Raw genomic sequence first — 15937 nt, 5'->3', positions numbered from 1 at the left:
AAAAAAAAAAAAAAAAAAGTGTGAAGTTTAATTTTGAATTTATGTCTATTTTCAATCTCCATGCTCTTAACCATAATCACATAACCTCTAAAAGGCAATGTCTATTAATATGGTATGACTCAATTTCTTACATTTAATGAATACAAAATATATCAAGCTAGATATCACAGCTAATAATAAAATTTAGTAAGACATTACTAAATCATATTACCTGGAAAGATACATAAATACATAAATTATTTGAATACAGCACAAAATTTCATAATTGCTTACTAAAGAGGCAACAAGGTCTGTTGAAATTTGAAGAATAAAAGAGAGATTAATGATCTAAAAAAGGTTCATGGGGGAGAAAGGACTTCAGGACTTTAGCTAGGTCTTGGTTCAGGGGGACTATACTCAGTATTATTCAACCTTCTTGAAGACTAGGGTCTAGATTCAGTACTTGTTTTAGTAAAAACAGACAGGCAAATTGGACAAGAGTACACAATTCTAAGAACAGGAGGTACATAAAAATTTGACTCACCAGTGCAGCCAAATAACGAAGCACCTTGTTGTCATTCGTCAGCATTTTAATAACATCTTTTCTTGGAGCTTTTGGAATAAGAGCAAAGCAATTCTGAGCAGAATCTTCAATTAATCCATAACCATTGTAAGGAGGTAATTCCTAGAGATACACAGGAATCAAGAAGTAAAGCAGATGCTATTTGTGTTAAAATTACATTAAAGCCAAGTACGGTGGCTCATGCCTATAATCTCAGCAACTTGGGAACCTGAGGCAAGAGGATCAAAAGTTCAAAGCCAGCCTTAGCAATTTAGCGAAACACTGTCTGAAAATAAAATTTAAAAAACCCAAACACTAAAAGGAGCTAGAGATGTGGCTCAGTGGTTAAACTGAGTTCAAACCCTAGTACCCACCCACAAAAAAAAAATTACATCAAAGTTTAAAAAATCCTCTGGGGAAAAAAATCCTCTGGAAAACACTTATTCAAAACCAATTGCGCTATATACAAATTCAATCAGAAAAAAATAAAATTCCTTTCTTCCTTTTTATGATGTTTACTGCTCACAGAAATGACTAATGATGCTACAATGTAACTGCTAGGGCTAGAAACTATTAGTGATGCCCCCTGATTACTTACTACCAAAGCAGGACCTAATCCTACTCTGCCAGTGAAAATGACCTTATGGTCACCCTAAGATGGTAAGACCCATGGGTCTCTCTGGTCTCTTTGTTTTAGGATGCTGGCCTCAGGGTGGCAGATCTGAAAACTCTTTTCTCAGATCACCCAAGTGTGCATGCATTTCTGTATAAGTTGTAGGTGGCAAAGGGGTGGTCAGGACTTTATTCATACATTTTTTTCTATTTACCTCTATATTTTTAATATTCTTATTTCTTAATTTTTGCCACACAGGAGAGGATGGCAGGTATACTTTTTGAGAACTCAGACCCTTTGTCTACATAGAAGAGCTTAAAGCATCATTATAAAATGCTGAAATTTGTTTACCTAAAATCTTAGGTCAGAGACTAAGTTTTCATCTTCCACATCAATACTAGGCAAACATCAACAATATTCTTTTTCTTTGACTCTTTTTTTATCATGTACACTCAGGGAACTCAGCCTGTGTGTATGTGAGTGTGTGTGTGTGTATTTTTATATATATGTATATATAAAAAAATATATAAATACATATTATTTATATATATTTGTAAATATACATATATTTAATATAAATATATATTTAATGTATATATACATATATTTAATGTAAAAAATTATTTATAATATATATTTTAAACTTGTACATGCTTTCTCAAAATCTTTTTATATATTATATTCAGGCTCATTATCAAATTAATTCATATAGTCCCCAATTCCAGCTACAACAGGATATCCCCTCAAAAACAAATGACTCCATTATATTCATCTAAGGTATACTAATTGGAATTTCAACCCACTCACCCACTTGTTAGGATTGTAGTTAAAGGTATAATAATGTCCAGAATATGACTAGTGGATTCAGCAGGTGGACAATGGCCTAATTTGCTTCAATTGCAAAATCAATACCCAATAAATATTCAGGTTATTGTGACAGAGGGACCTCTGGCTGAGATATGACACATTAAACATTTGAGTTTCTCAAGAGGCCAGGCAGAAATATCAAAGTGGTGGTCCTGAATTTACTCTGCATATGTATCAATATATAAAGGGAACATCCTGATTAGAGGTGCAATCAAGGGTTGAGGAATTTTCAGAGAGGCATTTATAGGTCTCTGAACCTTATTCTCTCAAATTCCCACTTGTATTTCCTGAATCACACTTAATTTCCCCTGAGTAGAGTAATGACATTTCCTAAATATCGGTCGTCATGGCTGGGGTCCTGGCAATTTGCTTCTTGCACTTCTAAAATAGATAAGCCACTCTGACCATGGGACATCATCATCACTCCTAGATTTTCCTGTTCATATGATATTCCTACCAGAGTTATGCCTGAGCTTTCTTAACCAAGCTACTATACTTTGAGCCTGAGAGTCTCATATTCCTTCAGATATTCTTTTTAGGGACAACCCCAATCAGATTAGCTTTCTTAACACTGGTTCCTTCCTTTTCCTCCAGATGGATCCAGCCAAGATAAAATACATGTGGTCGTTGGATCTATAGTTACTTACTCTTGACCTAGCAGAGCAGTTTGACCTAAAAGTGCCTTGATTCTCGAATTATATATACCCAGTTTATATTTACTACTGTCCTTGGCCATTGGTTTGGCTCTAGCTTTATCTATCTCAATCCTGCTACAGCTTCCCATACTTGTTTTCCATTTATGTTGTTTAGGGTTAAAATAAATGATGTGTAATAACCAAGGATGATTCATGTAAGGACTGAAAGATATTTGCTTCTTGATAACTGGAGCTTTCTTACTCTTCTCTAACAAAGATTTTCAGAGATTGGCAGAGAATTTATTAATATGAGAATTATATATTGTGGAGAAGTCACTAAAAATTAACCAATGCTATGGTTAATATGCCAATGTATGGATGTTTTATTATATATACAGTTTGTTTCTATTAAACATAGAAGCAAGGAGAAGGGGAGAAAAACAAACTAAAATCTACAGTGGTTCTTCAGTTATCTCTGTTCTTTATCCAAGCTTTTCATCCTTTTTTTCCCCTTAAAAGACAGGTTATTGGGGTGGGGGGTGGAGATCATAGTAATGATTATGAGGGTATGAGGGACAGAGGTAACCTAAGACTCAAAAGCTTTCATTGGGTTAAAAGATGGATCAAAGCCTTTTCATTAAGGGCATTACTATGTTGCAGTCCCTGTCCATACTACCTCCTTCTTGTATGAATTTTTGATGTATAATAGAAATTCCTTGTGTCTTACAATGGGCAAGTACCTTAAACTATCATTTTGCCCTGTCTTTATCTAAAAACTAAAGTGGTAGAATAATTTGTTTCATAAAAATCTAGATCTTTTCCTATGATATTTTCTCTGTAGTACATCAACTTCTGCAAAACAATTTTAGCATCAGATGATTAATTATAATTCTTAATCAGTGAACACTTCTTTTATGAGTTTTATCAGAGAAAAAACTGACAGCAGGAGCTACCACATTTCCTTCCAGAAATGTTATTGCTCATGGGAACTTATAGTCTACCAAAATCCAAATTCTTCTTTTTAACTGGTTTTATGAAACATTGTTTCTGAAAGACTTGTCTAAAGACATCTGCTGCCTTCCTGGGGAACATAACATATGTTTCCCAGGCAGTCTTCCATAGTCCAGTTCAAAAAACATATTACATATCTCCTATTTGTTAGGCACTGCAATAGGTGCTAGGAGCTGAAAAATGAAAAGAATATAGTCCCTGGCCTCAAGGAAGTTATAGTCCAGTAGAAAATATTCATAAACAGAATTTTTAATATAACTGATGAGTGCCAGGGAGGAAGGAGGCATAAAATACCCCAAGAGCAGAGACAAAAAGCTTTTATTATCCTTGACTAGAACTTTAGAGAAGCTTTCCTGGAGGAGAGAAAGCCAACACTGAGTGTTAAAGTATAAAATGAGCCATGTGAAGGGATGATGGAAAAGTGGTTCAAGCAGATGGAAGAGAACAAGAGAAAGTTTGGCAGAATGAAACAGAACATTCTATTGGCAGAATCTCATGTAATTTAGTATGATTATTGGCTAAGTAAAAGTAAGAGAAGAAGGAAATGAGGCAGAAATGAAGGGCCTGGGCTGGAGGAATTCAATAATTCCATCCTTTTATTTATTCCTTTTGAGGAGAAAAAGCCCAATGATGTGGTTTTATGCACACACCAGCAAAATAAATATGGTGGTAGGTATTAATATCCTATTTTACACATGAGTAACAGTCACAGAGAGATTTGTATGAGGTGCTTCTGTACAAACAGGTATAACAAAAAGCCGGTTTTCTTAGTTCATGATATTATACCATCTTAATACCTTAGATGCTTCTTCAATTTACTATATATGTAATTTTTATAACTTGCAATTTTCTTTTGAAATTCTTTAAAAATATGTGCTTTGGATAAAATTCTGAAGGTTCATGTTTATCAGATCACTACTTTGGCACATTATAAGGTGCTATGAACTTATTCTCAGATCAGAGTAGACTTCTGGAATACACAGAATTGTGTGTCCCACTGTGGCTCTAAGAAAGCTATGTTGCAACGAAAGGTCATCTTCCAACATCTTTAATTAATCAGTCTTTGTTTTGCTCCCAACCATTTTTGTGATATGATAAATATGATGAATAGGAAAAGAATAATGAAATACCCTAGGGTCTGAAATTTTAAAAGATGTCTCTTTTTTAAAAAAAATCAAACTGAATAAAAATGTTATAAAAATAATACAAGGGAAAATTTGGGGAAGATGCCAAAGTAGGAAATACCAGGACTCACTCTCTCTCTACCTAAACAACAATTATACTGCAGAATCTGAGGTAGTAATTTTTAAATTCTGGAGTCTCTTGAAGACTTGTAACTTTCAGAAGAAGGCTTAGGCAGTAAATTGGTGAATTTTCATAAATTTCAGCTCTTATACAGTAGCAGCTACCAATCCTATACTCCTCAACCCTGCGGTAAGCAGACTACATTAACTTGCATACAACCAGCAGGAGCCAGAGGAGGCAAAAAAAATTACTCTGTCCTCCAAATATTGGGGATTTGAGTATGGATCAGTGATGGCTATTTCTAATCACAGAGAATTGACAAACAGGCAGATGGCCATTGTTGTTGCACCTCCCTGCACTGCTACAAGCCATTCCCTCTCAGAGGAAGTAACTCTAAAGGTCTGGTACCTCATTTCCTGCATTTCACTATTCTTTTTCCTCTTTTGGAAGCTTGATACTAACAAGAAGGACATTCAAAAACAACTGCATATACAAGGAAAAATTTTAAATTACTGCATAGGAAATATGCAGAAGAGACCCCAAAAGACCTTCATTTTATACCCCAGGCTGATACTTGACACAGAAACTGCCTACAATAATTGAAAATAAAAGTAATGAAAACATAACAACAACAAAACCCCAGCAAACTATAGAGAAAGAGAAGAATCTGATTTCCGGAGTTACCATATTATTAAATTTATATGTCCAGTTTTCAACAACAACAAATTACAGGGTATACAAAGAACTAGAAAAGTATGGCCCTTTCAAGTGGGGAAAAAAATTCAATAGAGCAATCCCTGAAAAAAAACTCAGATGGCAGATTTACTAGACAAAGACTTTAAAACAACTGTCTTGAAAGTACTCAAAGAACAAAAGGAAGATATGAAAAAAGTCAACAGAAACATACATGGACAAAATGGAAATATGAATTGAAAAATAAAATACCCAAAAAGAAATTATGGAGCTGAAAATTAAAGTTATTCAAATGCAGACTTGAATCAGCAGAAGAATCAGTGAACTTGAAGTTAGGATAATGGAATTTATTGAGTCTAAGGAATATAAAGGAAAAAAATGGGGAAAATGAACAGAGTTTAAGGTGTCTGTGGGAATATGCCAATATATGCACTGTATATGTCTTAGGAAGAGAAAAGAAAGAGAAAGGATAAGAGATAATATTTGAAGGAAATAATATCTGGAAAGTTTCCAAATTTGATGAAATCCATGAATAAAAATATCTAATGAGCTTGATAAACAAGTAAGATAAATTCAAAGAGACTCACACCATAAGATATAGTATAATCAAACTTTCAAAATACAAAGATAAAAAGAGAATCTTGAAAGCAGCAAGAGAGGGTATCTTGTCACATACAAGGGATCATCAATAAAATTTTCAGCAAGTTTATTATCAGGAACATTGAAGGCCAAAAAGGCAGTGGACAAAAAATATTCAAAAGAACAAAATTTATCAGCCAAGAAGACAATATGCAGCAAAAATGCCCTTCAAAAATGGGAAAGAAATTAAGACATTCTAGACAAACAAAAGTTGAGGGAGTTAGTTGCCACTACAACTGACCTGCAAGAAAAGGAAGTCCTTCAGGGTTAAATGAAATTAAAGGATGCTATGTAGTAATTTGAAGATGTATGAAGAAATAAAGATCTTGATAAAAGTGAATACATAGAGACTCATTAAAAGACTAATATATTACATTTAAAAATTGTCTAAAAGCTAGTATTATTGTAACTTTGATTTGGAACTTCCTGTTTTCTACATAATTTATGAGGGTTGGGGATGTGGCCTGGTAGTAAAGCACTTGTCTAGCATGCATAAGGCAAGGCCCCAGGTTTGATCCCTAGCACACACATACATACACACAAAACCACAATTTAAAAGAACTATTTAATACCACTGAACTTCTAAGTGATCAAGATGGTATGCTGGTGTGTATTTGATCACAATAAAAATAAATGAAAAATTTAAAAAATAAAATGTTTTTTAAGCAATGCCTGCTTTGATACAAAATGAAAAATTAAAGTCAAACATAGGAGCATAAAAAGGAAGTTCTCTGGTCATCTGCACCTCCACATTCCCACATGTTGAACCAACTGCCATTAATAATATAGCTGACATCCCTCCAGGTTTTTTCCTCAGTATATATAAGCAGATATTATATAGGGGAATTTACAAAAATAGGATCATGTTATAAATATAAATACACTTAAAATGTATTATGCACATTGGACCATGTTAGTACACACAGACTTACTTCCTCTTTTACAGGCCCTTAAGTCTTCTAATTATATGGATTAACATATCTTAATTTAAATTGTCAACCGCCTTATACTTTATTTCACTATAAAACACATATCTCTTTGTCTTCAAAAACATATTTTCTAGGCCAAAAGTATGTAACGTTTTATTTTTAAAAATCAAAATGATGACAAACCACCTTTCAGAAAAATTCTGATCGGCTTTCCTATTAATAGTATGTGAAAATTCACATGCCTTCACATGGGCAAAGATTGGATATTGTGAATCTTTTTTAAATTAGACAAACTCAAAAACATTATAATTTTCAATCCATTTCTTTGATTATTAGATTGAAGGTCTTTTCATGTGTCAATTGGCTACTTATATTTCTTTTGTGAACTACTCTATTACATATTCTTCATTTGTTTTTTAATTGAGCATTCATATAGGAGTTCTCTTTTAATTTTTTTCAATTTCTACATAAAGTAATTTTTTTCTCACCATACTCAGAACTACTATACCTGTTTTACAGGAGGTGGTTCCTGCTTGCTCACATCAATGCGTGGTAAATCAGAAATTCCAAACTTCTCTTTGTAGAACTGTCGAGTAAATGGATCACAATCATAAATGAAAAAATTTCTCCCAAGGATAGTGAGTGGTTTCCCAACAATAAAGTCTTTGGCAGTGTACCATTCCAACACCTCTTGATCAGAGATTTCCAGCACACACTGAGGGAAGTTCTCTAACATAAGGTGGGATTAAAGAGAAAAGAGGAAGGAATGAGCATAAGGGGAAAAAACCCTGGCACATGAATTGAGTATTCTTGAGAACCTGGGGTAGTACAGTCTTTTGCTTACATTCCCACAAGGTTGTGTTTTTCCATCTATTGACAGGACACACAAACAATATCCCAAAGGGTTTTTATAAAGTCTTTCTCCCAAATGCAGCTGGAATATCACTAAAAGTCACTAAGCTTAGCAAAATTAATGCTTAGAAGAAATCACTACAGAAAGAAAGAACAAATGTCCTTCTCTATAAAACATATAAGATGATCTTAATGATGAGGAGGGATCCAACCAAATGAGGTACAACTTCCCACTCATTTATTCATCCAACATTTATTAGTGACTAACTATACATTAAGTGTAACACTAAGTATTGTGATTGCAATAATTGCTAATATAAATACAATTCCTGCCTTCTTGGAGAAAATATTCTGTTTGGGGAGACAGATACTAAACAAATACACAAATAATGATTTCATTTCAGCATAATCATTGATGTGAGGACAGTGTGACGTAGTACTGGAGGCAGGGTTCAGGGACAATGAATGAGATGATTATAGCAATCTATGCATGAAGGAATTAACAAATTTTTAAATGTAAAATCAGTATTGCATTTGGGGTATATTTACTGATTATTAGTTATGGAAATTCATTGAGACCTGAGTTTCAAAATCAGTCTTTTCAGAATGGATTTACATTTGCTTTTAACAGGCAAGTGTGGGCATTACTAAACCAATCTAAATTTTCAATTTTGGATTCTGGGAACAAACAGAATATGTAAATTCTGGCTCTAAATGTGAGAATGTTGGTTTGTGGGGATTTCTTTAGAGGATTCTTTTTTCCCATTCTGTTCAGAGTCAAGACCCGAAGAAGAAAGTAAATTTTTAATTTACGTCAGCAGAGTGGTTCCCTCATGATAGTTCTAAGATCCTTCTAAGATCCCAGCTTCATAGGTAGAGTCCTATCTTCTTACCCTATTTATTCCTCCTGGCCTTTTCTCCTATCTTCCTGTATATCCCTGCACAAACTCCACATCTAGTATTTGCTTCTTTGTGAACTGATGTTTTTTACCTCACTTCTTGCCTAAGGGCTCCCTTCCTTTGTCACCATTTCCACTATGCCAGGTATAAAAAAAAAGAGCTATATTTGTATTTGAAATTATAACATATTAGGGTTTCTATAAATAAACAATCTATCATATTACTGAAATGAAAGTTTCAGGATCTGCATTATGATAGGCAATTTTAGTATACAGAGCCACTAATATTATTTCTAAATGAAACATTATCACATGATATTGTGAATTCATGCTATTGATGTATATTTCTCACAGGTTATAAAGACTTTGAGATATGGCCTTCTATTAGTTTTAGATTTCCAATACCTAGCACAATATTTCCTTCATCCATAAGTATATTAAATTAACATTTTTAAATGATGGAATGAGCTGCTAAACATGCTCAGAGAAGTGAGGAAAAACATTCAACTTTCTGGAATACTAAAGGTCCAACTAAGAGGTATTCCAGATTCATTTAAAAGATAAGACTCAAGTATAGAAGTTGTCTAAAGAAAAACACATTTTCAGAACCTTGTGCACTGCATTCAACAGCTGAACAGAAGGCTTTTAGTAAGCCAAACACGCATTTGACATTACCTTCAAGCAATTACCTTCAACAATGAAAGAATTTTTAGAATCTTGATACTTCAGTTATGTCCATCATAAATATATAATTTTGATTCATCTTAATGACTTAAAAGAAAACCCTGGTTTAGAGAATTTTTGAAAGACACTTCCATGGCTGTGGCTGTGGCTCAGTGGTAGAGTGCTTGCCTAGCATGTGTGAGGCACTGGGTTTGATTCTTAGCACCACATATAAATAAATGAATAAAATAAAGGTCCATGAACATCTAAAAAAAAGATACTTCCATAATTTCCTATTATACTTGGCCCTCATTGTTCATTGTTTCTGCATCTACAGATTCAACACATGCATATTAAAAGTATTTTTTTAAATATATATATATAGCATCTGTGCTGAATGTGTACAGACATTTTTTTCCCTGGAATTATTCCCTAAATAGCCATTTATATACCCTTTACATTGCACTTGGCATTATAAATAATGTAGAGATTATTTTAAATATATATGATGATGTATGTAGTTAATATGCAAATATTATGTATTTTATATAAGGAGCTCGAGCATTGTGGATTTTGATTTCCTCAACAGGGTCCTGAAACCTATCCCCCTTGGATACTTCTTTATTTCTGTAGTGTCTGTTGTGATATTTCCTTTATCATCAGTATGTGAGTAATTTGAGTTTTCTCTCTCCTTCTCTTCATTAGTATGGTTAAGGGTCTGTCAGTTTTATTTATTTTTTCAAAGAATGAACTTTTTGTGTTGTCAATTTTTTCAATTATTTCTTTTGTCTCAATTTCATTGATTTCAGCTCTGATTTTAATTATTTCCTGTCTTCTACTGCTTTTGGTGTTGATTTGTTCTTCTTTTTCTAGGGTTTTGAGATGTAATGTTAAGTCATTTATTTGTTGACTTTTTCTTCTTTTAGGGAATGAACTCCATGAAATGAACTTTCCTCTTAACACTGCCTTCATAGTGTCTCAGATTTGTGTTCTCATTCTAAGAATTGTGTTCTCACTCTAAAAAGTTTTTAATCTCCTTCTTAATGTCTTATGGAACCCATTATTCATTCAGTAGCATATTATCTAGTCTCCAGGTGTTGAAATAGCTTTTATTTTTTATTTGATCATTGATTTCGAATTTCATTCCATCATAATCTAATAGAATGCAGGGTAGTATCTCTACTTTTTTATATTTGCTAAAAGTTGCTTTGTGGTATATTTTAGAGAAGGATCCATGTGCTTCTGAGAAGAAAGTGTATTCGCTCATTGAAGGATGAAATATTCTATATATGTCAGTTAAGTCTAAGTTTTTAATTGTATTATTGAGTTCTATAGTTTCTTTGTTTAGCTTGTTTGGCAGATATATCCAGTGGTGAAAGAGGTATGTTAAAGTCACCCAGAAGTATTGTGCTGTAATCTATTTGACTCTTGAACTTAAGAAGAGTTTGTCTGATGAATATAGATGCTCCATTGTTTGGGGCATATATATTTATTATTGTTATGTCTCTTTGATGAATGATTCCCTTAAGCAGTATGAAATATCCTTCTTTATCTCTTTTGATTAATTTTGGCTTGAAGTCTACTTTATTTGATATAAAGATGGAAACCCCTGCTTGCCTCTGCAGTCCATGGGAATGGTATGATTTTCCCCAACCTTTCACCCTCAGTCTGTGGATGTCTTTTCCTATGAGATGAGTTTCCTGGAGGCAATATATTTTTGGGCCTTTTTAAAAATCCAATCTGGCCAGTCTATGTCTTTTGATTGGTGAGTTTAGGCCATTTATATTCAGGGTTATTATTGAAATATGTGTTGTATTCCCAGCCACTTTTGATTATTTTTGGTATTTAACTTGAATTGGTTTCTCCTTCGATTAGTTTTTTTCCTTTAATGTAATACCTCCCTCTGCTGATTTTCATCATTGTTTTTCATTTCCTCTTCCTAGAATATTTTACCTAGGATGTTCTATCATGCAGGCTTTCAAGTTGTAAATTCTTTTAACTTTTGATTATCAAGGAAGGTTTTCATTTCATCATCAAATCTAAACCTTAATTTTGCTGGATATAAGATTCTTGGTTGGCACCTATTTTCTTTCAGAGCTTGGTATATGCTGTTCCAGGATCTCCTGGCTTTGAGGGTCTGGGTTGAAAACTCTGCTGAGATATGAATTGGTTTCCCCCTATATGTGATCTGATTCCTCTCTCTTGCAGCCTTTAAGATTCTATCCTTATTCTGTATGCTAGGCATTTTCATTATAATGTGCCTTGGTATAGATCTGTTGTAATTTTGTACATTTGGTGTCCTGTAAGCTGCTTGTATTTGATTTTCCAATTCATTTTTCATGTTTGGGAAATTTTCTGATATTATCTCATTGAAGATATTGTGCATTCCTTTGGATTGAAACTCTGTGGCTTCCTCTATCCCAATAACTCTTATATTTGGTCTTTTGAAGCTATCCCATAATTATTGGATGTTCTGCTCATGGTTTTTTACTATCTTCACTGTGTGGTCAACTTTATTTTCCAGATTGTATACTTTGTCTTCATTATCTGATGTTCTGTGTTCCAAGTGATCTAGTCTGTTGGTGATGCTTTTTATTGAGTTTTTTTCATTTGGTTTATTATTTCCTTCATCTCAAGGATTTCTGATTTCTTTTTTTCAGAGTCTCTATCTCTTTCTTGAAGTAATCTTTTTCTACCTGTATTTGCTCCCTTATCTCTCTGTTGGTGTGATTAATGGATGCCTGTATTTGCTCCCTTATCTATTTATTGGTGTCTTCAATTGTTGCCTATATTTGCTCTCTTATCTGTTTGTTGAAGTGACCAATTTTTGCCTATATTTGCTCATTTAGGTCATTCTTTAATTCACAGACCATTTTAATTATGAACATTTTGAACTCCTTTTCTGACATTTTATCAACTGCACTGTCTATGGGTTCTGTTATTGTAGTATCCTGATTTGTTTGGGGCACTTTCCTCCCTTATTTTTTCATGTTGTCTATGGAATTTCCTTACTTGCAGTGTGGATCTGAGGTATTACAATTTCTACCCTATCATCTTGTAGCATCTGTGCAGATTATCTGTATTTCACCTTGGTGTTGGGCTTTCAGGCCCTGCCAGTGTCCCAGGACAGATGCTACTGCAATTATAGGTGTCAATAGCAGGAGGTAACTGGAGATAGCAGTGGAAAGTGCCCCAAGATGAATACAATGTCTTTCAGAGATGGGGCTGAAAGGGTGGGCCTTAGACTGGCTTTGGGATTCCTGTTCCAAGATGCAGCTGCTTCTAGGCCCTCTCTGTTGTCCAAGGTAGAGGCTACTGCATGGAAAAGGCTCTGATGATGGCTGCAGTGTCTCAAGATGAAAGTAGGTTAGACCTGGGTTCCCAGGTGGTGGTGGGAGTGTGGCAGACCCAAACTTACCCTGGGCCCTAGCTCCTGCACAGGTCAGCCAGTTGGGTCTGAGTTGGGCCTAAGCTCTGGCAGGTGTCTGCTAGGGATGGGATAAACTTGGGCCTACCCTGGGCCCCAGGTCCTGCACAGGTCAGCAAGGCAAGTCTGAGCTGAGCCTGAGTTCAGCAGTATCTACTGGTGGGCAGAGGTAGTCCTGGGCCAAGCCTGAGCTCTGATTGGTGTCTGCCATTGATGGGATGGATTTGGGCCTACCATGGGCCTGAGCTCCTGCGCAGGTCAGCGAGGCAGATCTGGGCTCAGCCTGACTTTGGTGGGTATCTACCAGCGAGCAGAGGAGGTCCTGGGCTAAGCCTGAGCTCTGGCAGGTGTCTGCTGATCACAGGGTGGTCTCAGGCCTACTTTGGGCAAGAACTCCTGCGTAGGTCAGTGAGGCAGATCTGGGCTTAGTATATACTTTTTAATAATATTGCTTCTTCCAATCCATGTACACAGGATATCTATTTTATGTGTCCTCTTTAATTTCTTTCATCAGTGTTCTATAATTTTAATTTTTATTGTAGAGATCTTTCACCTCTAGGTATTTATTCCTAGTTGTTTTTGTGTGTTTGGTTTTAGTAGCTATTGTTAATAGGATTGCTATCTTTGTTTCTATTGCAGATAATTCACAGTGGCATATAGCAATGCTAGTGATATTTGTATATTTATTTTCTATCTTAAAATTTGCTGAATTAACTTTTTAGTTCTGATTTTGTTGTTTTTGTTGGTGGTGTCTTTGGGGTTTTCTACATATAAGATCATGTCATCTGAAAACAGTGACAATTTGACTTCCTCTTGATCAATTTTGATGCTTTTTATTATTTCTTTCTCTTGCCTGATTGGTCTGGCTAGGATTTCTAGTACTATGATAAGTGAAAGTGGACATTATGGTCTTGTTGCAGATCTTAGAAAACTTTCAGCTTTTACCCATTTGGTATAATGTTAGCTATTGGCTTCTTCTAAATGGGCATTGTGTTGAGAAACATTCCTTCTTTACCTAATTTACCCCAGCATTTTCATTGTTAGAGATGTTGAATATTATAAATAAATAGTAAAGTGTATGAAAACCAAAAAGAGAGCGAGAAAGGTTGAATTTTAGCAAATGCTTTTTCTGCATCTCTTGAGATGATCATGTTGTATTTGTTCTTCATTCTGTTGATATGGCATATCACATGTTTTAGTCAGCTTTTCGCTGCTGTGTCCAATACCTGACAAGAACAACTTAGAGAAGGAAAAGTTTATTTTGGCTAATGGACTAAAAGGTTCAGTCCATGGTCTGCCAACTCCATAGCCTTGGGCCTGCGGTGAGGCCCATGGCAGAAGGGTGTGGAAGAAGAAAGTTACTTGGAATGTGGCCACCAGAAGCAGAGTATGAGCTTTGCTCATCAGGGAGAATATATAAACCCCACAGTCATGCTTCCAGTGATCTTCTTCCTCTAGCCACACCTTAGCTGCTGACAGTTACTACCCCAGTTATTTCATATCAGTGGATTAATCCACTGATTAATACACAATTCTTATAATCTACTCATTTCACTTCTGAAAAAATCTGCATTGTCTCATACATGAGCTTTTGGGAGATATTTCAAATCTAAAACATAACATGTGCATCCTGCATCCCTGCAATGAAAACCACTTGATCATGATGAATAATCTTTTTAATGTGCTGTTGGTTTGGGTTTACTAATATTTTGTTGAGGATTTTTCAATCTATGATCATCAAGGATATCAGCCTATAATTTTCTTATCAGCATAAAGCTGGCCTCATAGAATTTGTTTCAAAGAATTGCCTCCGTATCAATTTTTTTAATCATTTAGTTTTCTTTTTGTTGTTATACCCTTGTCTGGTTATGGCATCAGGGTAATATTGACATCATAGACTGTGGTTAGATAACTCCTACCTTTTTAGTTTTTTAAAATAATTTGAGAAGAATTGGTATTAGTTCTTCTCAAAGTGTTTGGTAGAATTCAGCAGTGAAGTAATCTGTCTCTGGGCTTTTCTTTAATGGAAAACTTATTACGAATTCATCAACTTGTTACTTGTTACTGGTCAGTTCAACTTTCCTATTTGTCATGATTCAGTCTTGATAAGGTGCATGTGTCCAGGATTTTGTCCATTTCTTGGCTATTAAGTTTGCTGGGATATAGTTGCTCATAATTCCTATGATCTTTTATATGCCTGTGGTATCAACTATAATGTCTCCCTTTTCATCTCTGATTTTATTTGTGTCTTTTCTCTTTTTCTTGGTCAAGCTAAGTATTGTCAATTTTTTTTAATCTTAAAGAACCAGCTCTTTGTTTCATTGATTTTTTTACATTCTTTTAAGTGTCTATTTCATTTACTTCTTATCTTTATTCTTTCCTTCTACTAATTTTAGGTTTTGTTTGATCTTTTTCTTCTAATTCTTTGAGATGCAGCAATAGTTTGCTGTTTGATATCAGCATGAACCAGGGAATACCTCAAAAAGGTAGTCCATTCTCCCCAATCCTCTCCCATGGGTCAAGGTAGGCCCACATGCCTCATCCATAGTCACTGGCCTGTGGTCCAGCATTGTAGGATTCTAACTCTGGTCAGAATCACTCTAAAGGACCAACCCCAGACTCCTCTGCCACTAATGTGCAGCATTTTTGACTGAATGTGTACCATGTGTAGTATTGTTCTGCGTGGGTTTCACATTATATAAATTTTAGTGCATCATTTTGTTCTATTTCTTTGTTTTCTACACAGCACTCTTTTTTAGATCCATTCATTTGCTCTCTGTGTACATCTTGTTTATTGCTTCTCACTAATTCATAGTAATCAAGGTGCACCTTCACCACATTTTATTTATCTATATTCACAGGGATAAAAATCCTCCAACTCCTTGCTCACAAAAAAACACTGCATTAAACAACAACACTGTAC

General features: G+C 34.7%; 1 protein-coding gene across 1 annotated transcript in view; it reads right to left on the bottom strand.

Moving 5' to 3' along the window:
• Efhc1 (EF-hand domain containing 1) overlaps positions 1–15937 on the bottom strand; it is a 52657-nt gene that overhangs the window by 17262 nt on the left and 19458 nt on the right. Inside the window, exons 6-7 of the mRNA XM_015487846.2 lie at positions 7682–7902; positions 524–664 (exon numbers count right to left, since the gene is read on the bottom strand). Of these exons, the coding sequence (XP_015343332.1) occupies positions 524–664; positions 7682–7902 (362 nt within the window). The remainder of the gene's footprint in view (positions 1–523; positions 665–7681; positions 7903–15937) is intronic.

The sequence above is a fragment of the Marmota marmota genome, unplaced genomic scaffold, assembly GCF_001458135.2.
Source record: "Marmota marmota marmota unplaced genomic scaffold, marMar, whole genome shotgun sequence".
NCBI classification, from domain to species: Eukaryota; Metazoa; Chordata; class Mammalia; order Rodentia; family Sciuridae; genus Marmota; species Marmota marmota.
Note: the sequence above shows the minus strand (reverse complement) of the source record. Positions and strands in the feature narration are given on the sequence as shown.